This window comes from Peromyscus maniculatus, chromosome 1 (genome assembly GCF_049852395.1).
Source record: "Peromyscus maniculatus bairdii isolate BWxNUB_F1_BW_parent chromosome 1, HU_Pman_BW_mat_3.1, whole genome shotgun sequence".
Lineage (NCBI taxonomy): Eukaryota > Metazoa > Chordata > Mammalia > Rodentia > Cricetidae > Peromyscus > Peromyscus maniculatus.
In genome coordinates this window covers 143,202,989-143,229,163 of record NC_134852.1, presented here as the reverse complement: position 1 = coordinate 143,229,163, position 26,175 = coordinate 143,202,989, and the positions used below count along the sequence as shown (strand labels likewise).

Here is a 26,175-nt window from a genome sequence, read left to right as displayed (position 1 = left end):
AGCCTCTGTGGCCCGACGATGTACCCAGACTCACAGAAGCTGCTGTGATTTAGCCTAATTCCAGAAGTGTGTGCTGAGCTCACACTCCCTTCAAGGGACTGTGCTGGCTCATGCGTGTAAAGGGCAGAAAGCCTCTTCCAGCAGATCCCAGGAGCCACTTCCAGCTACAACTCCTCTGGGAGCCGCCATGTTGTAGAATAAAGTCGGCATTCAGCATGGCTTTCAGAGCTGGGGTCTTTCCAGCTCTTTGTCCTCTTGCCTTCCGTGTACCCTGTGCATGGCTGCCAATGTGCATTCCCCACATCATGTTCAGACTGCTTCATTAAAACCATTTTAAAGGCCACACAGTATTCTGTCACACAGCTGTACTATAGTTTATTTAACTAGTCCCTTGTGAGTGGGCAGCCAGGGTGTTCCTGCTCTGGGCCCCTGTGCAGAGGAGTCTTGAAGACTCCCCCCCCCCACTGCCCTTCCGCCCTTCCCTCTGCTCTCAGCATGTATATAGTGCTGCCTCTTTTCGAGGTCAGGGGTGGTGCCATCCTTCTTCCTTCTCCAGACCTTCCCGGGTACACAGGTGCTTGTAGTGCTCCACCCCTAGTGCCGCCTCTGCCAGCTCTGGTCCTCTGTAGGGGCTACAGGGGGGTGGTGGTGGTGGTGGTGGTGGTGGTGGTGGTGGTGGTGGTGGTGCTGGAAAGAGCTCAGTCCACTTTGCAGCTCTGTGCAGAGCTGTGGCTAGTTGGGCTGCCGTGTTTCCATGGCAATACATTTCCATAGCACTGCTCTTACTAGTCTCCCAGCTTCACCAGAGGGATGGACTATAATACAGCCAGGCCTCTGCTGATGGGATTTAAACAAACTAGAGAGGATGACTGCCTGGATGTCCATTGCTGGAAAGAGAGTTGGGAACCCCAGGCTCCCCCACGAAACTAGCAGTAGTATCTGCCACCTATGATTTCTCAGATGAACCAGGCACTAAGCAAAGGGCTTGGGCTTTGCTTTTCTAGGATACAGTAAAAAGAGGAAAACTGAGCCCCATAGAGAAATAATGTATTCCAAGAGTGGGGATTTCAGCCTAGATGTGCTGGACTCAGGATCTGAGTTTGTGACCACTGAGCCTACCAGTCACCTCAGAGACGGAAGCGGGGAGTTTACCCCTCAGGCCCCGTGCCAGTGGCTGCCTGCCCTAGAATGAATTGAGGCTCACACCCAGAAAGGTGATGGCTGCCATCAGGCCCCCCTGCCTAGGCAGCACAAAGGGCCCCTTTGAAGGGTGAGTCCAGCCAGGGCCACCCCTCCTGGCTTGCTCCTGATCCAAGCATGCAGGGGGCCAGCGGGCACTCCTGGCCCCGCTGCTGAGCCAGAACTAGGCGGAATGGCTGCCGTTCCTTCCCTAAACACATCACACTTGGTTAGGGCACACGGTTTGTAGACTGATGTGGTTTTGAAGTGCGAAGCAGGTCTCCCAGCGCCACTGGCGACTCTTGACCCCCCTGGGCCTCCTTTCCTGAACAGTCAAGCTTTACAAATGCACTGACCCCCCTCTCTCCCCATCCCTGATTTTGCACTTTGGACGAACCTTGTTTTCGAAGAAGGTAGAAGGTCGTTTCCCTGTGCTCCCCAGCTGGCCTGTAATAGCAGATTCAATAGCACCCACTGTAAAGTCGGATCGGAGTAAACAGGAAAATGTGATTTACAAGCTGGAGGAGAAGTAAATACCAGGGTGCAATTAATTTTTACACAGCGACCTCTAAAACATTTTCCTGCATGGAGCAGTTTGTTTTTAATTACAGACTAGGAACTGCCTTTCTATTGGTTTATTGCTATTATTGCCATTATTTCTTAGGTTTTGAATGGTGACCTTCAGATCCTCATGTCTCGGTAATTTTCTTTGAAGGTTTAACCACAGACAGGTTGGGATGGGGAACTAGGATCAGAGAAATCCCCTTGTAAGGAACTGCTTTTCTTACCTGCACTGAAGCCTGTGCAGTGTCCGCCTTTGCCTGATGGGACACGGTGCACAGGGAGGTGGCAGTACCAAGGCGGTCTGGGCACTAGCTCGTCGTAGGTCCCTTGGTTTAGTTCACTGCGGGGAAAGGGACAAAGCTACAAAGGCCTCTAGTGTTGTGACTATGTGGGAACGCGGCACTGCTAAGCATGGGGGGGTGTGTGTCTCTAAGCAGACCCTCCTGATTTGTCAGTAGCATTTGTTCATGACTAGGTGGAGAGGTGAGCCAGTGCCCAGCTCTGGATCCCCTGCCCCCTTTGCTGTTGGATGTGAGGATGAGGAGTATGAGCCTCAGCCCGTCTAAACTTGTCCTGGTGTGAGCTCAGTGTGCCTGCAAAGCCAGCCCAGTCAGTGGTAAGATGCCGCATCGCCAGGACCCACATACTGCTAACCCCTCAGAACCTGCGGTCCTGAAGATGGCTGAGGGCTGGATCCAAATGTTTTGCTCTTTCTAGTAGAGCATTGGCTACTAGATATCCTGAGGCTAGCTGGTGTGTGTGTGTGTGTGTGTGTGTGTGTGTGTGTGTGTGTGTGTGTGTGTGTGTGTGTGTGTGTGTGTGTGTGTGTGTGATCTAAGAAAGTCATTCTGGGCCTTGGTAGCCTCCCAGAGTGCACATACCTTAGTAAGGGTAGGCTTCCTTCCCCATAGGGTCCCCGGCACCACTGGGGCTGAGCTACACTGTTGGCATCCCAGGCTTTCTGGAATTGAACCCCTTTGCTTGTCTTTTGTCTTCCCAGGTTGTTGACTACTTTTGGCCATTCCAAGAGGGCCTTGTCCCCAGACTGAGCAACTGATGGGGAGCTGTTTCTGGTGACATCACTCCCCAGGATGCCCAGGTATCACTGTTAATCAAGTGTGCCCACCTGAAGATGGCCTGTGCCCACCCTGGGATGCAGCCCAGTGCCTGAGGTCCTTACCATGGTGATGATCCTAAGGAGAAGCCTCATCATCCAGGGAGCTGACTCCATAGCACACAGGACCTTCATCCCTGAACTGGTGAGGACCCTCAAGGGCTACATTTCTTTCTCTTTCTCTGTGGCCTGGTATACAGGGAGGGTTTGTGGTGTGGCTGTGGCTGTGGTGGCACCCAGCCTTAACGACTTGGGAGTAAGCAGAGCTCTGTGAGAGGTTCTAGGCTGGGGCTGTGTGGCAAAGGAGCTGTGTGACTACATCCTCAGAGGGAGGAAGCAGCTGGGCCCAGGTTAGAGCTGCTGCCGCGAGGGGAGGCGGATCACGCCAGGGCTTCAGCTGAGCCCAGTATTTCTTTCATCCCTGCCTGGCCTCCAGGATGAGGGATGCCAGAGTCGGGGCTGAGATAAGGTTGTCCCCAAAAGGGCAGTGCAGGGTGAGAGCCCCTGCCTGAGGCTCAAGAATGGTAGATGAAGAAGAAAGAAAGAACAGCTTGGCAGCAAGGTGGCGGGCTGTGGTGAGAGCCACCGCGGCTGCCCTCTGACCAAACGGTGGTGGGCTTCTGTCTTGTCACCCCCCTCCTGGAGTCACCTTTTCCTTGTCTCGTTGGCAAATACCACATTGTGAGTAGTGTGTGGGCTGAAGCCCCTCGCCCCGGTGAATTTGGGAAACGCCTGGGACCCACATCTGACCCACGGGCCTTCACAAGTGCCTGTCCTGTGGATGGTCATAGCCCGACAGAGTTGAGGAAGCAGCGTGACTTGGAGCTGCGCCTTGCCCTGCTTGTCCAGAGTAGAGGGAGGCTCTACCAGACACACAGTATGCGGTGACCCTTCAAGAGCCACTGATGCCAACTCATAGCCGACACCCTGTTGAGGTTCAGGTGTGCTGAGGCGTCGGGCTGGGCTGTAAATATATCAGGGTGAGCCTCACAGAACTGGGGTGCTGGGTGTGGCCTCGAAGGCTGAATAGAAGGGGCTTCAAAAGCACTGGACCCAATCTTACTTTCCAAACATGTAGTTGAGAGCGGAGACCTGACCTGCGGCCGGGTACTGGCTGCCTCGGTGGCTTGCGCACTTACTCACCTCATTTCCATCCACCGGCCCCGCCTCTTGGCCTGTGTTTAGCCTCCCTCAGACTGGTATTGGGGCACCTGTCTCTGAGGCTATTCCCTGTGCCCCAGCACTGCAGACACAGGGCAGAGAGACACGGCTGAGGTCCATGGTTGATGGATACCTGGGTCGTTAGAGCAGGAGCGGAGCTACTTGAGATATCACACCCTCCTTCCAATCCGCAGATGATGTGTATCTCCAATTTGATCACTTCTCACCGTCATCCCCCACCCCCACTGTCAGCCACCCTCATCCTATCTGCTGGCCTCTCTCGTGTAGATTCTTGGGGTAACTGGGCCTCTGCTTCTGGCTCTTAAGACCTCTTCTCTCCCCAGCAGCCATGTGGAGTACCAGTGTAGTCTGTCCGTGTGCTCAGAACCATCCCCTGGCTTCTGCCTCACGACTACTGTAACATTCTGCCTTCTCCACTCAGGCAAAACTACCCTCCTGGCACAGAGATGCCAACCGTGGCCTGCCTCAGGACCTTTGGACTTCTTCAGTCGCCTAGAACTCTTCTCTTAACACGATTCTCTCCTCCTTTCTGTGGCCGCTCAGCCTAAAATTCAATCCTGCCTGCCCCCATACTTTCCCCCCCACATTTTGTCCCTTTTTGGCTCTTAGCATTTTTTAACAGGTTATCTGTGGGTCTTGTGTATTGAGTGACCGACTCCTTGTGCTGGGGCCGACACTTAATGAAAGCCAGGCATTTCATGGAACCAGGGCCTGTTGCATAACAGGTGTTCAGTTAGAGTGAGTGAGTGCACAGGTTCCCATTGGCACGGCTTCTGACCTTGTTGTTTTGGTCCCTGTGTTTCATTTGTAGCTGATGGGTCATACGTATACATCATGCTTGTCTTATCTTTTTTGTTAGTTAACAAAAAAAAACAAAAAAACAAAAAAACAAAAAACAAAACTTTGGGGAAGGATCCACAGATGATGCCTAGAATGGCCTTGGGCTGAGGGATTGCTCAGAGGTCCCCAGGGTCCAGCTGCCTCTGTGCTTGTCAAAGTAGGACTGGCTGGGACTAGCCCCAGAGTTGGTTCCCAGCACCAGGGCCACAAGGTCGTGGAAGCAGCCCTTCCTAGCGCAGACTGAGGAACATGGTCTTGTGCCTTCCCTGGGGGAAGAGCTGTCTTCCTAGGACAGAAGGACCGGCATACTCATCCCTCCCTCAGGGCTCACTCTCTGCTCTCTGGCTCCGAGGCCCACCCAGGCTTTGTCTTCCAACCTCTGTTCCCCTTCTAGAGAGCAGCTTTCTTCCTCCTGCTCTTTGCTGTTGGCCTGTCTAGGCCCAGAACCATCTGTCTTCTCCCCTCTGCTCCAGATGGCAGGTCAGTGGTAAGGGGTGTCCTCTTTGGAGAGAGCTCTTCTTGTCTGTGAGTTTGTTGACATCTCACATACTGACTGTTGGTTACTTTTTGGGCCTGGTTCAACACAGGTGTTGGCCATAGAAGGTGTGGAGAGTACCATGGAAGATGTTCAGGCAAGGGCAAAGGTGTATCTGTCTCTGTCCCCTAGATAGATGAGAACTGTGGCTCAGAGAGAATTAAGTATGGGAGTGCATGGTCTGGCCAGTACCCTTCTGCACTGCCAAGTCTGAAGGTCATGGCCATCTCATGGTTCTGTAAGTACCTGAAGATCCAAATAGTGTCAGTCTGGTGATGACCTCCCTGAGACAGGGTCTGAGGTCAACCAATCCCCTCTGTGAGCAACAGAGGAAGTTGTTGGGGTCCTGCTTCACATGCAACACTGGTAACATCATCATCACACAAACTGCCACCAGTTAACACAGAAAAGGTACGAAAGAGTTTCTCTTTTGTTTTCTAATTAGACCAAGAAGATAACAAAAGTGGAGGCTAAGATTTCAAAAGGAACCAGGAGCCTTCGAGGTGGCAGGAGCAGCTTTCTGAGGCGTGCTATATGGCCCTTGGGCTCTTCCTAGTCACCAGAGGGAAGGCCTGAGACATGTAGCTAGAAGGTTCCTTAGGCTCTGGGACCCTGGAGCTCTCCCAGCCACTGTCCTGAGTCCTGGTGAGGAACAGGAGGAGCTGTGTGTAGTGATCCCTGTCCTTTCACAGTCACCCTCTGCTTCCCTTCTGAAAGAACTGGTGGCACATACCTGTGACTGCAGTGCTTGGGAGGTGGAAGCAGGAGGATCAGAAGTTCAAGACCAGCTTTTGCTACATAGCTAGTTAGAGGCCAGCCTGAGCAACGTGAGAACCTGTCTCAAAACAGCAAAACCCTAATTCTGGTGACAAATTCTGGTGACTGTCCCTACTCCCAAGGAAGGTGCAGGAAAAAGAAAAGAGCTGACAGGTGCTTAGCACGTTCCTTCTGGGCTCAGGAACCCACTTCCCTGGGAGTGGTAGGCATGGGGATTGGCTGTGCTCGCAGCCCTGGCTTGCCTTGTGTAGTAGGTAGCCATGACCATTCCTGGTCCTCTTTCTTTAGTCTTCTGGGTTGCTTTCCTCTGCGCAGAGGGCTTTTCCTTCTCGTGTTCTAACATTAGCCACTGTCGCTGGAAAGCAGCCCAGATGTTTGACCCTGGAGCACCGAACTCCCCCAGCTCCTGCCCATTTGCCTTCATGCAGGCCAAGAGCCTGTTCCTGTTTCCAAAGCAACCACCTTGTTTGGCCAGGCCAGCTTTCTTTTCCAGCCTTCTCTAAATCCTGGAGACCAGAGGAGACAGGCAAGTGGCTGCCCCGGGCAGAGAACGGTATATAACTATAGACTGCTTGCTTGTCCACAAAGCATGCACAGTCAGTAGGTGAAGAGGCACTGGCTTCTGCACCCCACATTAGAGCGCCAGCGCTAAGGCATTTGCCCAGTCTGAAGTTGGTAGCCACATTAAGCCTTGTTCATCTATCTAGGCACAGGGAATTCTCATATTCCTTGTCAGGCCAACCTGGCATCATGGCCTCAACAACTCCAACCAGAGTCTCTGGCTGGCCACAGACTAGCCGAAGCCTGGTGTGTTTCATCCTGGGTAGACATATGTACCCCAGAGGTCCCTGTGCCCATCTCAGCCTTGAAGTCAGGGCTGCACCGGCATCTTTGCACGCTTCCCTCCACTGCACTGTCCTTCTCAGCTTCTCTTCATCCAGTTTGACCTGGATTCCTCTCCTCTTCCTGCTGTCTCGGTCTTACTGAGTTCTGTTGGAGAGGGAGGCATGATGCTGTGCCTGTTCTTAGTATGTGGTATGAGCATCTCCCCTTCACACTGTGGCTCCCCGTGTACGGTGTCAGCAAGAGGAAAAAGTGGCGCAGTTATTATAAGGCTGTAACCTCGGAAGAGAGTTGTGAAAGCCACGGGTAAGGCCTGGCATTTTCCGTGTTTGCCAGCTTCTCCTTTGGAGCCCTAATTGGGTCTTTATTGAAGTCAGGGCCTTCTTTAGTCAGACAGATGTCCCTGAAGCCTCAATTTGATTTCCAGCTTTTGTCTTTCCTACCAGGACCTGTTTCCAAAGACTCCTCTTGTGACGTGCATCGTCTCACTGAGACAGCCCTGGTGGGTTCAGGCACAAAGAGCGAGGCGTGCAAAGAGGAAACATGCTCTCGGCTTCCTTCCCTGTAGACCTCAGCCTGCAGTTGAGCTCACTCTTTTGCAGATTCCGGAAGTCTTGGGGGGGGGGGGCTCACAGCAGAGTCCCTTTGGGGCTGCTGGGCCTTGGCTTGGCATAGCATTCGCTTATCCCTTCTTCCTGCTCTTCCAGATAGAGGATCTGAAGAGTAAGAAGCCTGGCTGCAGGAGTGGCATGAGCAGTAGGAATTTTAGTGTGTTCTTGGTAGACTGGAAATAAGAAGGCTTGTATCATCTTGGAGCCAGTAACTCCTGAGTGTCGTTTTGCCCATGTGAAGTCCCCAAGTGAACCTGCCAGGGGTCAGGGTGTGCTTGGTCCTTTGACCCTGGAAGGCTAAGGATGAGATGTTCTGGTGCTTATGAAGTTCTGCTTCACTTCAGAACTAGGGCTCAGAAAGCAAGCCAGGGCCCTAGTCCTAGCTTGAGATCCAGTGTGAAGCTAATCAAGGTCCCTCTTTTTTTTTTTTTTTTTTTTTTTTTTTAAATTTTATGTGTATGGATGTTTTGCCCACATATATGTGTGTGCATCATGTATATGCCTAGTGCTCATGGAGGCCCGAAGTGAGTGTGAGATTCCTTGGGACTAGAGTTAGAGATGGTTGTAAGCCAATTAGGTGCTAGAATTGAACCCTGGTCCTCTGGAAAGTAGCCAGTGATCTCAACTGCTGAGCCATCTCTAGCCCTAGGGTTCTTAATTCGACAGGGTCATCTACAATCTGCTCAAACAAAATTGAATACTGCTGGAATAAAGATGGAAAACTCACAGGCTGTCGAAGAGTGTGTGGATCGGGCCCAGAAAGACCAGGGCCAGGGCGAGACAGGGTTTAGAAGCAGGTGCTCAGGGCCCACTCAGTGGAAAGAACAGAACTCGAGCTCTCCCCTCCTGAGAAGGCACAGGTGGCTGTACTCTGCTTCCTGCTTCTGCATGTGAAGGCCCAGGCCCTCCCTGTGACACTCGTAATGCACACTCACTATGCCAGCCTTCCTGTTCCCTCAGCTGTCCGTGCTCTCTGTCTTGGTATAGCTTCAGTGGGCTCCTAGCCCATCTGGTTGACCCTGGGCATGGGTGCTCTGGGTACAGCTGACTAGGACCTACCCGAGTGGATGTTGTCCTTGAGCCTGGGTACCTCATGAGCACTGAGACCTTGTTTCCCTCGGCTGGCAAGGCACCCCAGCAGGAGGCAGTCCCGGAGAGTAAGGGGCCTGCCTGGGTTCTGTAGGCTTCTCCACTTGGTTGTGTGGGTGGAGCCCTGATAGCAGGCTCTCCTGTGTGTCACCTGTCCCCTATTGGGTGACTTTGGTGTGGCTTCCAGCTGCACATCCTGCAGCACTAGCCATGTTAGCTGAGATGGAGGCAGGTACAGCTCTTTTTTTTAACTCTTTCTAGATATTTCAGTGGGTGGCTATAAGACAGTTACATACAAGGGTGACCTGGCCTGGTAATGTTAAAGACTGTTTTAAGCCAAGCAAAGGCCTGGAAAAGGGTTGTCAATCATCAATAACCCTCCTGTCTATCAACACCAGCTCAGACGTTCCTCTGGAAACTAGCTCTGATCTCTACCCACCTCACACATGCCCTGCACCCCATCTCTCTGTAATGGAGGGAGTTGTCTGTGTGACTGTCCTCTTTGAGGTTTGAGCCCTTCCTGTCTTCTGTGTCCTCAGGCTGGGAAGGACCATCCTGCCCTTTAAACCTCTCTGGGGTAAATGCACTGCTGACCAAGAGCAGAGGTCCCCAAACTGAGCACCGGGGCTGGGGTGAGGAAGCTGGTGCCAGGCGCCAGCCACCTTATCTGGGTGGGCCAGGTGTTGCCAGTCAGCCCCACCCTCCTCCTGGGACTTGATGAGCCAGAGCCTAAGCTCCCACCCATTTCTCACCCTAGAAACCCTGCCTCTTTCTGTCATGTGGTAGGGGACTGGAGCTCCTCTCAGAAGCTAGAAGCCTGTGTAATAGGCCGAGAACTTCATTTCCCATTGCACGATCAACCCCTAGCGCAGCCTGAATACAGATAACTGTCAGTTCCTGTAGACTTGAGTGTACTCGTAACTGAATGAGTGAGGGAGCCAGTCTCTGGAATGCGTGAGGCAGACTTCTTCTCGGGGTCCTGACTGAGATGTCTGCTCCTCACTGGCCTGCCTTCTGAATAGGCCACTTGACTTGGATGCCGGACAGCACAGGAGCCCCTAGAAGATCCTGTGCTCCACTTGCTAGTAGCTTTGCGTTCTCAGCTTCTTTATCATCTGGTATTCAGCTGAGGTAGGTGTGGACTGTGAGGGAAGACAGAAAACGTTCACAGTGGAGCGGGGAGCCCAGTGATGTGCAGTGCTCAGGAGTTGAAAACCATAACTCTCGGGTTGAGACCTGATAGAACCAGTGAGTGTCTTGTGCTTAGAGACAATGATTGGCAGCTCCGCTGTAGCATTCCCTTCTGGGTAGTGGAGGATGCTGTCTCTCTATCCCCTGGGGAGCCATCAGGGAGTAGGACGGGGTCTATTGCTCCTCACTCCTAGGAGGCCCACCTCTCCAAATTTCTTTCTAGCCCCTAGTTAAGTTTGGTTCGTCATCAAAACTCCTCATACCCTCTGTGGAGAGAGTTCCTCTTGTCAGCAGTCACAGACGTTTTGTGTTAGCCTCCTCTGTCTGTAACTTTGGAGCCTTGGGGCAAAGTCCAGGCAAAGTGCAGATCTTGTCTCTTGGGCTACTTTCTTTCCATTTCCTCAACGTGATGCTGGCAAAGGGCAGATCCCTCTGTAACTGTGACTTTAGAGAGATCTCAGTGTTGTGAGCTCAGCTGAGAATCATGTGCAAACGTGCTTCTGATGCCGTGAAGACTGAATAGCTTTTCTGGTTGTTTTCAGCACACGCCAAAGAAGATGAGTCAAGGACCTACCCTTCTCTCCTGTGGAATTATGGGTGAGTAGCTCCACAGCATGGGCATCCTCTTCTAGTCCTTCTAGCCAGGTGAGACTCTGGAGTAGTCCTGGAGAGACTCTCTTCTGTCTGTAACTATTTCGGTCCCCAGTGCTGGAGTGGACCAACAGGGTGCTGGGCGTGAGAGTGAGGGGCACTGGTGTATGGTTTATTGGCACCATTTCTAACTCCAGCATTGAGTTCCGGCTGATCATTAAGTAATTCATGGTGATTTTGTTTTTCTATTCAGAAAATATACCATAAGATAGGAAGTAAAAATCCATTGAATTCTGGCTCTCAGTGATTGTGTGTGTGTGTGTGTGTGTGTGTGTGTGTGTGTGTGTGTGTGTGTTTGCTTGCATATTTCACATAGACAAGTCTACCATGAACATATAATTTTATAGACTGTGTTTGGTCTTACACTCAGTAATTCCTACAGCATGCAAATGACCTGCATCTTAATGCTGTATAGTACTGCACTGAGTGGGTGTGTTAAAATGTCCTGGGGGATGTGATTCTTACGTCATGGGGCAAAGGAGCTATTGAATTTTCAGTTGTAATGCCCAGAGGTTCTCTCAGTCTGAGTTTTTTGTCTTTTGTTTTATTTCTTTATTTCTTAGGATAGTCCCAGAAGGGAACTAGAGAGAACAGAGGTCAGGAACCTTTTGAAGACTCTTGGTTTATATGGCAAATAGCCTGTCCAGTAAGCTGCTTGGTCTCGTGTTTCTGTGCACATGTGATGCTGTTTCTTGTAAAGGGAAGAAAGGATGGTTATATTGGTTACATGCACTTCCTGGCACTCTGCAGATGGATTCTGTGCCACCTATGTTGAACTGGAGACCAGACCTCAGTGATGGAATAGCCATAGTGGGGTTTCAGACCCAGTACCTTACAGGGCCGTGTGAGGTTATCATCACCCTCCTTTCTCTGTGTCCAGTGGTTTCTTTTTCTGATTTCAAAGCACTTCCCATAGATAAGACTGTGAATGCACAGGGGACCTGGGTCCGTCTTGTTAAACACTGCCACACACATTGTTTGCAGCTTCAGAGCCAGGCAGTTGCTTGTTCATACTAGGGGAAACTGAGGCCCGGTGACTCTCTGAAAGATCTCTTAGGAAATAGAATTAGACCAGGTGGCAGAGAAGGACAGTTATTTTCTCTTTAATATATGCTATAGTGCAGGGAAAGCTGGCTGTCTTTTTTGATACTGCTGCCTAGAGGACATTGAACTGGGGAAGTCACCTGGCTAACACGTTTCTATAGCCTATCCTCATATGACTGTATACTTCTTTGGTGGTTAAAGGCTTTCATCTTCCCCCATCACCACCACCAATACCATTCGGTGGTGCAGAAGCCTGTGGTGCTTCCTGCCTCCTGAAGCAGGTTCACAACTGAGCTGCCTTGCCTTGTCATGGAGGGGGTCATGCAGGGCCCCCTCCACCCCAGACTTATCTCCAACAGAGTCAGACCTGGAACCTGTGTCAGGAGGATGGCAGGCCTCCATGGCAAGGCTGTTCTGTTAGGCTTCCCTGGCCCTCCGCTGTGGGTCTCTCTGTAAAGCTGACTCTGATGGGTCTGGCCTGTGGCAAGCCTCGTTAGAGGTGAACTCTGAGCCTCGATTTCCTCATCTGCAGCACAGCAGTTGTGGCTTTGTTGTGAGGACTGTGATGGAACGCCTATGATGATTGGCACAAGAGAGCACACCACAGAAGTAGTTGCAAAGAGGACTGAGACCTCAGCTGAAGATACTGTTCCTCAAAAGAGGGACCACAGCGGCTTCCTTTGGGGGTGGGCATAAGTGACAGAGTAGAGGCCTGGAGAAGGAGACGGGTGATCAGCAGTCCGCAGCCCAGGTTGTCCAGGACCCACCCTCTGGCTGCCTGAGCCTGTGAGGTACACAGCCTGCTTTCTGTCCAAGGCAGCACAGGGCTTGGAGGAAGTGCCAGTCTGTGTTTACAGGTTGACTCTTCTGGAAGCCCTGTCCGAGCCTCACTGGCTGCCCACTGGCTCACACTTCTCCAGAACAGCGCTGAAGTCCCGCCACTCAGATAGAGGCGATGCAGGGGTAGCCAGCCTCTTAGATGCTGGAGACGCCTGTGCACTCTGCTTCTCCAGCTCCGCGCCCCTCATCTGCCTGCTGCTCAGCTTTCCTTGATTCAGGAGAGCCGTGCCCCGTGGGACATGTGCTACCAGGGCTTTCATTCACCTCAAGGGGCTTCAGGGGCTTGTTCCCATAGATCTTCATTGAGCATTTAGCATGTTCTAGGTACTTAATGCTGGGCAGAATGAAAGGGACCCTGCCTAACCCAAAAGGAACTTGATGTCTAATGGAGGGGCAAGAGCCATAGACAGGATGCTATCCATGTGCCAAGATTGGGGAGGCCAGTAGAGCCATTGAGTGGTAGAATCCATTTTCCCGTTCCTTGATCTCTTCTTCTGGCAAAGCATAGCTCCTGTGGGTAGGAGGTGCTCCCACCTTCTGTCCATTCCAGCAGCTGCGGAGCCAGGGATCTCAGCAGTCAGAGGCCTCCCTACTTCCCTGTGAGCTGGAGCAGGTGGCTCCCATCAGCTCTCCAGCCCATTGATTCCATGAATGGAGAAGTCTGTGGTCTTGCCTTGTTCGGTCACTGTGGCACACTGGGAGTGCACCCCAGGCAGGGAGGTCTCATCTTGGGTGTGCCCACTTTTCAGTAGCAGGGAAGAGAACACCCTGAGGGGCTGGCCAGACTTTTCAAGAGGGTTTTCGGCCCTTCCAGGGCTGGACAGTGCTGAGCAAAGATAAAATGTCAATTGTCATAATCTCCACCCCAGCCCGGGCTCCTGAAGACAAACCTCTGTGACTCAGGGTTTTCCCTCCTAACCCTATTCCAGGGTCCCAGCTGGGAACCAGTGTGGGGGGCTTCCCAGGTGCCCTGAAGAAAAGCCAGTGAGAGCACCAGGGCTCGGAGAGCAGCCCTGGGTTACGGCTTCTCGTGGGTGGCTGAACGGCCTCGGTGCCAACTTCGAGTCCAGCATAGTAGAATCAAGCGCTCTTAACAATGGATGGGCTGTTTCATTTTTAAAGTACTCCATTCTTGCAATTGTGGACTGGATACCAGACCCTGCCCAACCCTTGTGCCCCACCTCGATTTGGGAACTTGATACAAAGTATTTTTACACTTTCTAAAGTGAGTTAGAGAACAAATCTGGGTTAGGTGTGGACGGGAGACACGAGACAAACAGAACCCAGCCCTGTGCCGCTGCTTTGCCCCCAGCTGAAGGCTCCTTCTTAGGTGCCAGGCCAGCTCCTTCTAGCAGACGTCGGGGGCTTTTCTCACCCTCAGATCTTCCCCACCCACCTCTGTGCTGAGGCAGGATTTCCCATGCAGGCGGCTCTCTGCCGCGGGAGAGGCATCTACTCAAGACAGGAGTTGAGTGGCAGCTCCCGGCCTACCATCTGGACTGTTCCTTACCCCGACTTCTGGTGGGTTCAGGAAGTGTGGGAGGGGTGTCCTGGATTCCGTGAAGCAGGGGCTGCATGGGAAGTCTTAGCCTGCGCCTGGGACCCTCTGGGAGATGCGACTTCATGCTTGCTTGGGGTCACAGGTGTGCCAGCTTCTCTTCTCTTCTCTTTCTTTCTTTTTTCTTTTTATATAAAACAGGGCAAGTGGGGTGAGTGCAGACCCCATTCATTACCGTTGGCTAATCGCAGCCGCTGACTAAGTCCTTGTTTTCGTCAGGATAGTAGACACCACACATTCCATCTTTCTTACCACTCAGGCCAGGAGATTAGAAATCACATAAAATGTGAGAAAGCGAAGGCAACACCAATTATTCCCAAAAGGCCACTAGGAAGAATCTTGTAAATACAGGTCAGTAGACAGAGAACAAAACAATTCATATGCTTAAAAAAAAAAAGGATGAAAACCCATAATTACTTCAGGAGTTATGGTAATAAATTATTTATTAATGTAAATTATTTCAGAGGCAAGGAACATAGAGGAAACTTGAGCAGAAGGATCATACATTATGTATAAAAAGGAATTGTAAAAACATTATAGCGGCCCAACTTGTGCCGCTCTGGTTCAGGTTTGTCAGCATTTTAATTATATCCCTTACTTTCAGTGTTTAATTACTCGGCTGTTAACGGCTACTCTGTACATAGAAGGGTTGTTCCCGGAGGCGCTCTCTGAATGGAGTTCCTAGGGAAACCAGTGGTCTGTGTTGAGCTGCGTAGGGCTGAAGAGATTTCATGTTGAGATTCAGTAGCCTTAGGTCTCTTAACTCAGCCCCAGTTGGTCACTGAAAGTGGTCCGTGATTGTACCTGGATAGAGAAGCTGGCATTCAGGGCTAGACAGTTTCCATTGCAGTTGAATGACCAAAACAAAATGAAAAACACCATAACAATACCAGAGCTACTCAGCCTAGGATTTTGTGCCGTTTTGAATCTGATCCTTGAGCCAGGGCCTCCTAGAAGAAACTGCTTGCGAACTAATACAGGCTAGCATACAATTTGTTCCCAGTGAAAAAAAGGACATCCGCATACAAGTACATATGTCTGCTTAAAAACCTAACTCTTTACATTTTAGATGTATCTTTGTTGTGGTTACATATGTATGTGATTTTGAAAGCCATACAGAGTGCCTTCAGTTCTTCCATGTACCTTTTATTGGTTCCAGACAGTGTGTGTAGGATAAAGCACAGAGTGGAAGGAGATGGGATGGAGTTGGCCCGGGATAGCTGTTTGCAGTGGAGAGAGACTCCTGGGCTGCCCTCTCACGGAGGTGAGGGAGGGGCCCGAGAATGGCTCCTGCACTGTCCTTGGGTGCTGGCCTCTTAGTGGAAAAGGGAGGGCGGTGGGTAGGTCAGGAACAGCCTGTCCTACTCGCAGGAGTATGGCTGTGGGACCGCAGAGCAGAGGTCTGGGTTCTGCTGTTTGCCAACTGGGTGTGCCCAGAGGACACATGGCACTGTTCTGAAGCCTAGTTTCACCAGTGTAGAGATTGCTGTGATGACCCAGGAGATAAACAGTTGCTTAGGGTACGTGTTCGTGTTCTCTCTCAGTTTCAGCAAGGACCCCATTTTGGTGGGTATTGCATCTATTGACAGTTCCCTCATCGGATACAAAGGCACCCTGCCTGTGTGCATAGTTTCGAGGACTGTCTATCCCACATGCTCTGTCTATACCGAAAACAGGACGGAATAAAAAAAAACACCGGGCGGCGGTGGCGCACGCCTTTAATCCCAGAACTCAGGAGGCAGAGGCAGAGGCAGGTGGATCTCTGTGAGTTCAAGGCCAGCCTGGTCTACAGAGTGAGATCCAGGACAGGTACCAAAACTACACAGAGAAACCCTGTCTCAAAAAAACCAACAAAACAAAACAAGAATCAGAACCAAACCGGCCTTCCCACCCTTTGGAATTTTGCTGCTATGGAGAATACTAGTTTCCCCACGTTTATATGTGCGCCTGGGAGCTTGGGGTGAAGTCGTCGGCCCCTGTCAGAGTTGAAAGGATTGTCAGGACTCCAGTCCATACCACCTCGTACACGTGAGGAAACAATTCAGCCTGGTGCAGTTTTTCTGTCTAGGCCACATTTCCCCCATGACAGAGGCTTGCCAAAAGCCATGACAGCTGCCATTTGCAGCCCCTGCCCTACTGGCCAGGCAAAGGCCCTGGTAGCCATTCTGCACCCTGACCTTTGTTACTTCTTCAGAGCCCCACAGGTCAGCCTTCTTCCTGTTTCCCCGAGGAGACCCAGTAGGATGTTACCTTCAGCCATCCTAACCCTTTGTCTGTGGGAGGTCCTTGTGAAATGAACTGGGTGTCTTGTTTCATTGTCCCTAAGACACAGCAGGGCCAGAGGCTAAAGCAGAGAAGCCCAGGAGCCTTTCTTCCTGACTCAGCTGCTAGTAAGTTTCCATTCCGGCGACAGAGGCCCTACACTTCACTTAAAAGCAGACGAGAAAACCAGACATGATGACTGTAATCCCATCATCTGAGAGGCTCAGACAGGAGGATTGCAGCAAGTTCAAATCTAGCCTGGGTAATATGGTGAGTTTCAAGTCAACCTGATCTATAGAGTGAGACTCTGTCTTTAAAAACAGATAAACCAACCAACTACCCAGATGAGACCTTGTGGGGAAGCTCGGGTTATTGCTTAGCTTTTCCTTCAATGTTCTTATCCAAAGATCAGTTTAGCAAAGCTGCCTTCAGAAAGACATCAGTTCTTTAAAGAGTTGGTGGGCTTCTACTCAGAACAGACAGACCTTGCAGCCCTGCGGCCAGGTTAGCGCACCATGACCTGGGGGAAGCAGGGATACATGACCATACCTCACTGTCAGCATAAGTAGACAGGTATGAAGTTCAGGAATGAGTCAGCCACAGGTCTGCCTTGGGGCTTGCTCCCTGGCCTCGAAGGCTGCAAGAACCGGGCCCCTTGGCTCTGTACGTAACTGCTTAAGCTATTCTAGAAACCACATTGGGTTATGGCCATGTCACTTTAAGAGAATATCAAAAGCAACACCGAGATCTCCAAGGCTGTAAAACTCCTCTATCTTTTGAACATAAGAAGTCTTATAGTCCCCCAAGAATATGGGCCCCAGGGAATTTCCCAGTTTAAGTGCAGAAATGGAAACAAGAACATTTGAGGTCAAATGCTATTTGTGTTCCTTCAAGTGCTTTTTTTTCTTAAAGCTCAAAATCTGTGCACCCAGCAGCCTCTGCTTTCTGGTCAGGGCGGCAGGACTGGGTTCTGTAAGTGTGATTTTGGGGTCTGTTTCCTTGTCTCAAAGGGTAGCTGGTCAGAAACTTCATGCTCAGTCCTTGAGCCTCAATTTTGGAAGGGACTTTGGTCATGTGATTCACTTGTGGGAGAGCTGGGCTCAGGATATATTTGTGTGTGTGTGGTTCACCCTTCCATCCATTGGCAGGGTAATATGTTGTATGCCCCACACACATGCACTCACACACATTCTCACCATTGTGTAAATTTCACACTTGTAAGCGTGGGTGCACTAGGAACACTGAGGAGGTTTTTAAGATCTTTCCAAAGGTTGATGCAATAGGGATGGCAAAGTAGGCTGTGTGCCGTTTGGGGTGGAGGCCTAGGAGTTCCCACCTGGCCTGTGACTTTCTAAGGACTTGAAAAGCAAAGGGATTCTTTTTCCTAGGTTTGCTGTCCTCTAATTGCCCAAAGCAGAAGCAGATCAAACCCACCAGCTTCAATCTTACAAATCACATTTGTAGTGACCAGGAGTCTACATCTCTACTCACCACCTCCCAGTTCCACCTTCATCCTCCCTTCATCATCCAGCAGGCAATCCTGGAACCATATCCTAGAAAATGCTAGTACAGAAAAGACTGGCTCCCTGTCCAGCCTGAGTCTACAGACATTGGTACCGGGTACAGAAGAGCAGATCTCAAACACAAACATGTTTTTTGGTGCTGTCCTTTCAAAATCACACTGACAGCTGCCACTTCTGAGAGATTGCTCGGGGCGCTTTTCCGGGCCCGTGTCGTCTTCTCTCAGCAGCTGAGAGAGATTAAGAAATGTGCAGAACTGAGATTCCAACCAAGGGCCAGTGGCTCCTCGGCCTTTGTCACTTTGGAAAGCGTTCCAGTTGTTTATGCAGAGGTGATATTGACTGGCTGGGTGGGGGCACCCGCTATCTTCTTCTCCAAGTCCTTTGTGCTCTGTAGCGTTGGGGTGAAGTCTCTCCTCTTCACTCCTAGGGCACTCTGCCATTAAAAATCAGCTCTATTCCTGTTCTTTTGTCTGCTGACCTGACCCAACAAATTGCTTTCTGGACACCAGAGCTAAACATAGCATTGATTGTTTTCCCTTTTTTGTGTTGTACATTTCAAAGTGATGAAGCCAGAAGCGGTTGAATCTGTGCTGCAGACAGGACAAGGGGCCACATGGCTGCTGTTGATACACACTAGCAGTGCTTTCCTTTCTCAAAACAGCTTTCACTCGGCTCTGCCTAGCTGCCTGCCTGTTTCATAGGTAGCCAGTGCGTGGCTCAGAGTAGGTGGAGGGTCTGTGGCACAGCCAGATTGACCCTGCTTGTGTTAAGGACGGTGACAAGAAGTAACCAGTAAACACCCACCGCCTCACTCCGTCACCTCCTTCCCCTTCATTCCCTCCCACTCTCTGCCGGGTCTGCTGTGTACCACACTCTGAAGGACCCCAGAGAGCACCCTGGGTTCTACTTCAGAGCTGGGAGTCCAGCAGAATGAAAAGCAAGTGAAATCCCTCCGCAGATTGGATCGACCCCTTCTAGTTGATGGCTTTCTCTGCATTTGACTGAGACACATTCTGTCCCGTGTCCCGGGCTTCCAAGCACCAGCTGTGGTGCCATCTTGGTCTTTCACTCTTCTGTGGGTAGGCCTGCTGGTTCCTTCCTCAGCCTGCCACACCCCTGAGCCTTGTGGTGTTTTCAGAGCCGTGGCCTCAAAGGGAAGTTGGTTCCAGCAACTTCCTGAAAACCCAGAGGAGAGAACCCAGCGGAAGATGAGGGCTGGGCCCTGGTTCTAGAATGGCTCCTCTCCAGAGCTAAGGCAGAGCACAGCCCTGAGGCCCAGCAGCCACAGCTCTCACGTGCTCATCGTTGATACAGTTCCTCACAGGAGATGTTCAGACAAGAACACGCTAAGAAAGCATCAGCTAGCCAGCCACCTGACAAGCAGTCATTAGCATTATGGTCTGTTTCTTTCTATGTCATGTGTAGCACACTGTGTATTTTACTGTGTAGGAATCACAGGGCTTTATACACGGCTGCTTTAGCCATGTCTCGCTGGCATTTCCCACACTGCTGACTGTTAGTCCTGGAAACTGCTGCATGCTGTGTGTTATTCCCTCAGAATCTGTCTAACCAGCCACCTGTTGTAGGACATTTTAATTATACCTACCAATTTGCAGTCGTTTGTTATCATTTTGATTTGGTTTCCACTTTTTTCTTAGGATTACTTTTCTCCTTCTGTAATAGACAGCCACGACTCAGTCCGTGTTAATTTGTATGTCTTCTCATTCTATAGCTCAGGCTAACCTTGCATTCAAGGTGATCCTCTTGTCTCGACTTCTTGGGATTACGCTGGACTTATATTACCATGCCCAGTTTAGTTTATATTTCCTCTGTTTGGAATTCATTATTTTGGTTCACTGAACTAATGTCAAATTAAAACTATGTTTAAAGAATGGTAAACATTGAGTGGGGAGATGGCCCAGTGGATGAAACTCTTACTGTGCAAGCCTGATGACCTGAGTTCAGATCCAAAAACCTACAGAAAAGCCAGACACAGAAGAGCTCATGCCCGTGGTCCTAGTGGCCCCTAGCAGAAGATGGGGGACAGAGGCGGGGAATCTCTGGAAGATCACTGACTAGCTAGCCTGACATACTCATCAGTGAGCAAGGGATGCTGTCTCAAACAAGATGGGAGGACTAACCTGAGGTTGTCCCACTCTGGTTTACACACACACACACACACATGCACACACACATACACCTGAGGTTGTCCCACTCTGGTTTACACACATGTATGCACACACGCAATACAAATACCATGCAAACACACATACATATACACCACACAAACACATATGCACACATACACACCACATACACACACCATACAAACACACACATACACACACCACACATACACCACACAGAAACACACATATACCATATACACACTCACTACAAACGCACACCACACACACACACACACACACACATCCCCCCATATAAACACTTCGTACACACAAAAACACCACACACACACACACACACACACACACACACACACACACACACACACATCCCCCCATACACACACCACATATAAACACACACATACACACCATACACACACTACACTTGGGGAAGGGGAGAACACTTAAAAGGAATACTGGAAGGAAATATTTTCCATGGATACTGAAGACATACTTGAACAATATAAGCAGCTTGCAAAGACCCCCCACCCCCCTCCTTTTTTTTTGTAAAGTTCATATTTGAAAGTAACTTATCAAATTCACCTAGAGGAATAGGTATCAGAATTGCCTCCCTCAGGGTTGGGAATTCTGGGTTGAGGTCTTTGGATGTTCAGCCACAGTCCTGCTTGGTTCCCGGCTGGCCAGCTAAACTTCCAATAAGTCTTTTGTCTCTCTAGCTCCTGCTAATATCTCTGGGCAGTCCTGTGTCCTTCATCCAGGCTGCAGCCCTTTAGGTCCCTGTCTCGTGACTTAGCAGGGTGTCTGAGAAGAAGAAACTGTGTATCTAGCCTTGGTTTGGCTTCCTTTGGTTATCGTCACCCTCTTAGGCTGCCTTGCTCACCCCCTGACCTAGTGGACTAGGTGCTGTTTGGGTGACATTCAGTCCAGGGTGTATCACCATGGCTTTTGAGAGAAGTGATCACTGTAAGCCAGGTGTGGTCATTGGTGGCTCGTATCTCACTCCATCACTTGGGAAGCTGAGGCAGGTTTGCCATGGGCTCACGGCCCTAGGCTCCAGAGTGGCATCCTGCCTGGAAGAAATCGCAGCGTGGTGCGTAGAGCTCCGTTCACTGTTCTTGTCACCTGGAGTGGGCATCACCTCGGGAGAGAGCGGTCTTTTGAAACTGTACATCTTCCTGCACCATAAGCTGCTCGAGGCAGGGCCAGAGCCAGACTGGCCTGAGTTGTCACTGTGTCGTATAGTTGTGTTGTTTGCCCTGGGCCAGGGTGGTCCTTCATGCAGGGTGCTGTGTGGGTGTCATGGTCCAAAAAGGATGCTCAATGAGTGATTTGAATTGCTGTGGGTGTCAGTGGGGACACGAAAATACCTACTGCGTGCCATTTCCAGCTTTACTTCAGTTCCACTGACTGCCTGACTCAAGTTGCCAGATAGTGCATATACAGGTGACAGGGCTAATCCTGACAGTGTGTGCTTCTGACCTTTGCATCTCCTAAAGTTCCCAGCCATGGCTCCCGATTCTGTAGTGGAAAAACAATAATTTGTTCAAGTTCAGATGTGGAGGCATTCCACAGCTGGACCAGCCCATGGATTCATGCATTCAAACAAAGTTGAATAGCTTTTTTGTTTGTTTGGTTCGGTTTGGTTCTTTGAGACAGGGTTTCTCTGTGTAACCCTGGCTGTCCCTAGAACTCACTCTGTAGACCAGGCTGGCCTCAAACTCATGGAGATTCGCCTGCCTCTACCTCCTGAGTGCTGGGATTAAAAGCGTGCACCACCACCACCTGGCTCTAAATGATACTCATTCATTTCAACTACTTTATATGTACTCAGTCTCAGCAAGAAATCAAATGAATATGAAGAAAGTGCTGTAATTGGCAGCTGGTGTCAGTGCTGATATTGGATTTTTTGGGTTTTTTTGTTTGTTTGTTTGTTTGTTTTTGTTTTTGTATTTTTGAGACAAGGTTTCTCTGTGTAGCCCTGTCTGTTCTGGAACTCACTTTGTAGACCAGGCTGGCCTTGAACTCACAGAGATCCACCTGCCTCTGCCTCCCTAGTGCTGGGACTAAAGGTGTGCACCCCCACTGCCTGGCGATTCTGTGTCTTTTATGAGCAGACCTTTTGATGAGGGAATTCAGATGAGCTAAACTAGCAGTATCCCAGCCCCATTTTGGCCTTGACCATCTGAAGTGGCCAAGACTTCATGTTGATCGTGGTTTTCTGCCATATGCTAACTTACACTGCTCCCCTGACTCTGCCTGCCACTGACCAGGGCAGGGCTCAGGACAAGCTACCATCCTGGGATGTTGGGAGGAAAGCTGGATCAGAAAGCCCAGGAGTGAGTCTGGATCCAAGGACTTGTTCTGCTTCCAACTCAGCATGTTGGGCTTCAGTATTCATCTACAAAGTTAGGTTGCACTGGCTGATTTATGAGAACCTTTCTGGTGCCAAAGTACTATATAGCAAACAGGCTGTTGGTAGAGGAACAGAGGGTGTTGGGAAGGCCTCTCAGATCCTGTTTTCTCTTTGTATTTATGCACCAGAAAATGACAGATGGCGAGACCTGGACAGAAAATGCCCTCTTCAGATTGACCAGCCAAGCGCCAGCATCTGGGAGTGTCTGCCTGAGAAGTGTCAGGATGGCTCCCTGTGGCACCAGGAGGCGGTGACTGCCTGTGCAGTGACCAGCCTAATCAAAGACCTCAGCATCAGTGACCACAACGGGAACCCCTCCGCTCCCCCCAGCAAACGCCAGTGCCGGTCACTCTCCTTCTCTGATGAGATGTCCAGCTGCCGGACGTCATGGCGGCCCTTGGGGTCCAAAGTCTGGACTCCTGTGGAGAAGAGACGATGCTACAGCGGAGGCAGTGTCCAGCGCTACTCCAACGGCGTCAGCCCCATGCAGCGGAGCTCCAGCTTCAGCCTCCCTGCTCGGGCCAATGGGCTCTCCTCGCCTTGCCACCAGTCCGGCCTGCCCCAGCGCCTTGGGGGCCAGCCCTGCCAAGGAGCACCAGGCTCAGCTCCCTGTGGACAGGTGGGCGACGCCTGGAGCCCTGACCCACACCCGGCGGGAGGCGGCCGGCTGGACCTGCAGCGCTCCCTCTCCTGCTCACACGAGCAGTTTTCCTTCCCAGAATACTGTCCCCCTTCAGCCAACAGCACACCTGCCTCAACGCCAGAGCTGGCCAGACGCTCCAGCGGGCTCGCCCGCAGCCGCTCCCAGCCGTGTGTCCTTAATGACAAGAAGATTGGCGTGAAACGGCGACGTCCTGACGAAGTGCAGGAGCAGAGGCCTTCCCTAGACCTTGCCAAGATGGCACAGGTAAGTGCCCCAATGGCCTAGAAGAGTCTCTAGAAGGCACGTCTCACTGTTCTCTGGGACTTCTGGTCCTGGTCCAGCCAGTTAAGTACACAGTGATACTTTCAGAAATGTTTAGGAGTCAGTTTTCTTGTTTTGAAAGTACTATAAAAAAAATTTTTCCCCCAAGTTCTTTTTTCTAAGTGCCTGGTTCTCTCCCTTTAAAATGAGGCATGTTCTTCCCCTGTTAAGCTCATTGCTAATGGGACAGGAGCAGACAGATGGTGAGAGGCAGGCATTGGCTAGGAGTCCAGTGTGACCACACACTAATTAATCCTCTTCTAGCCCTCTGCTGGTACCTCCTCTCCTGGAACCCACACACCAGTGTTCAGTGTCACCTGGATTATGCTGATCCCTAAATCAGGGCCATGAGTAATGACTTTAGGAAAGGTGGGAAGGGATCAGCCCCTTTGATTAAACTGTCGAACATTTAGACTACCAAAAAATTGTTATCAGTATCTTCTGGGCCACCTCTGCAGCTGTCCGTAGCATGGTTGGAGGAGGAGCCTCTCCCATGCGCTCTATTCCTCTGTCTCGGTCTTCTTTTCCTTGGAGTCTGGCAACGTGGCAACACTTCTCTTGGGTATTGATCTGATGAGATGGTCTTGGAGTTAGCGACACCAAAATCAGGACAGGATCAGAGCCTGAGGGCTGACTGCATTTGGTTCTTGCTATGGAGGTCTTAGGATGTGATCAAGATGGTGAGGCCTGTGGTGTGACGTTGGTCCTTGAGACTATTAATTTTAGGATGGATGGCTGTGGTGGGCAAATCATGGTACTGTTGGCTCCATGCCCATCTGGGAGGCCTCTTGCTCAGTGCTATAGTGTATCAGTTTTTGGTGTTCTATGTAAAAGCATTGGTTATTGCTTGTTTTGAGGAAATGAAGATCTATTTGCTAGTGAGGGAGTGGTCTCAGCAGGGTTGGCCACGTTCCTCAGACCATGGGCAGATCCAGGACGGGCAGGCTCATGGTGTCTGTTCTGCATCAGACAGGTATAATCAACAAGCAGTCTTAGGTTCCCCACACTACCCCTCCCCCCATGGAACTGCCTACTTACAACAAAGACATGGTTCCTGCTCATGGAGTTACCCTCTGTCCTCTTCATGCTCTAAGCCTGTCAGTCCCCCACTGAAGGCAGGGTACAGGTGTCTAGCTGAGGTGGCCTCGGAGGCCACAATTTTGAGCCACCTTTACAGATGAGCCCAGGCCCCCCATCCAGGACAACTGGGGACAAGTTGGTGATGTGCTTGTGCCACCTCTGTGCCCATGGGTGACTTGGGACAGAGTTTCTTCCATGATGTCCATCTTGGTTCCAACAGAGGCCCTTTCTCCTGGTGGATCTTTCTGACTTACTCACTGGACAGCAACTGAACATGTGTGTTGAATACGGAGAGGAAGTTCCCATCTCCAGATAGACTGAACTAGGTTATAGGAGGACAGCATTGACTGTCTTCTCAAGGAAACACAGAGCCCTCGGTTCTGGGTACGACACATAGCCTCAGTTAACTTGGTAATGCCAAGCCTGTTTAATTGGTGGATAAGCTAGAGAGGTAATAAAAACAGCTTACACGTAGTATTATTAGATTTCATTAGCCACAAGCTGGAATAACACTGCTGCATCACTGAAGACATTTCCTGGCCTCACATGTGTAGAAACTGCTTAAAAATACATTGCTCAGTGGGGGGTGTGCCCAAATGTATAGACTGCCTCATCAGTTCCAGGCAGGCCTCCAAGATCCAGGAAGGGGCACTGAGAAGACCACCCTGGTTCAGCCTGTCTGCCTTGGCAGGCTGCTTGGCCAGGAGTACTGGGTGGCACAAGGCACAGACAAGGAGAGAGTCCCTTGGGAAGAATATGCACCCTATCGCCAGAGGTCAGGCCCTGAGGATGGAGTCCCACCAAGCACCTCTCTCTGGCTAGCTGTCTTCCCATGGGGCTCTGTGCTTCTGCCTGCTTTGGCTCCCATGCAGTAATGTATGGTCAGGACGTAGCCCTTACTTGCCAAGGGGCCTGATAAGCAGGCCTAAAACAGTCCGTATGTGTTTGTAAAGAGTCCTGGGTTAGGGGCCTGGAGAGATGGCTCAGGGGTTAAGTGCATTTGCTGTTCCTGCAGAGGACATAGGTTTGACTCTTGTACCCACACAGTGGCTCAAAACTGCCCATAAATATAGTCCCAAGGGATCTGATGTCCTCTTCTAGTCTCCAGGGGCACCAGTATGCTTGTGATACATACACATACACCCAGGTAAAACACACATACACATTTTTTAGAGTGGTCCTGGATTCAGCCAGGACATTGTAGGGCCCTGGGCCTGGGTTCCCACCGGGCAGGCCTGTCACTGGTCTACAGAGACCCACACATTGCCAGCAGACACTTGAGGTGGGATAGCAGCCTCTGCGTGCTGTGGCTTCACTGGACGTTTATAGCCGGGAAGAGTCCAAGGACTGCGTGTCTGTGGAGGAAGAACTTGTGGGTGCTTTCCCACATCTGCAGGACAGATAGGCTTGGCCCGGCGTCGGTGTTGCCCCTTCTTCCTTGAGCTGCCTCCCAAACTGGTTTCATAGGTCTTTGACCTCCGTCTGTCTGCTCACTCCACTTGTGTGTTCTTGTGAAGGAACGTCTTTGCACGCGGCTTCTGGGTCCAGGTGTGTGAACACTTTAGATAAAGGTACAAAGTGCCTTTTTGGTTAGACCTTTGGAGCAGCTGGTGTTCTAATAAACCAGTTCCCCTGAGGGGCCCACTGGGGCCCAGAGCAGACCCTGAGGGTGTGTGAGCTTGTGGGGCTTCCCTTTGGCCTTGACACAGCTGGCGGGAACCGGTGCTCCCTAACCTGCTAGTAGGAAAGGAACCAGTCAGGATGA

At 50.9% G+C, this 26,175-nt stretch overlaps 2 protein-coding genes across 2 annotated transcripts in view; both read left to right on the top strand.

Annotated features, from left to right (window-relative positions):
• Positions 1-2,878, top strand: part of Eef1akmt2 (EEF1A lysine methyltransferase 2) — an 82,307-nt gene extending 79,429 nt beyond the window's left edge. Inside the window, exon 7 of the transcript XR_013045566.1 lies at positions 2,744-2,878. The gene's annotated coding sequence lies outside the window, so the exon portion shown is untranslated. The remainder of the gene's footprint in view (positions 1-2,743) is intronic.
• Positions 2,864-26,175, top strand: part of Fam53b (family with sequence similarity 53 member B) — a 65,018-nt gene continuing 41,706 nt past the window's right edge. The window contains exons 1-3 of the mRNA XM_015995859.3: positions 2,864-3,002; positions 10,468-10,522; positions 22,495-23,273. Coding sequence (XP_015851345.1) covers positions 2,925-3,002; positions 10,468-10,522; positions 22,495-23,273 — 912 coding nt within the window. The 5' untranslated portion in view covers positions 2,864-2,924. The remainder of the gene's footprint in view (positions 3,003-10,467; positions 10,523-22,494; positions 23,274-26,175) is intronic.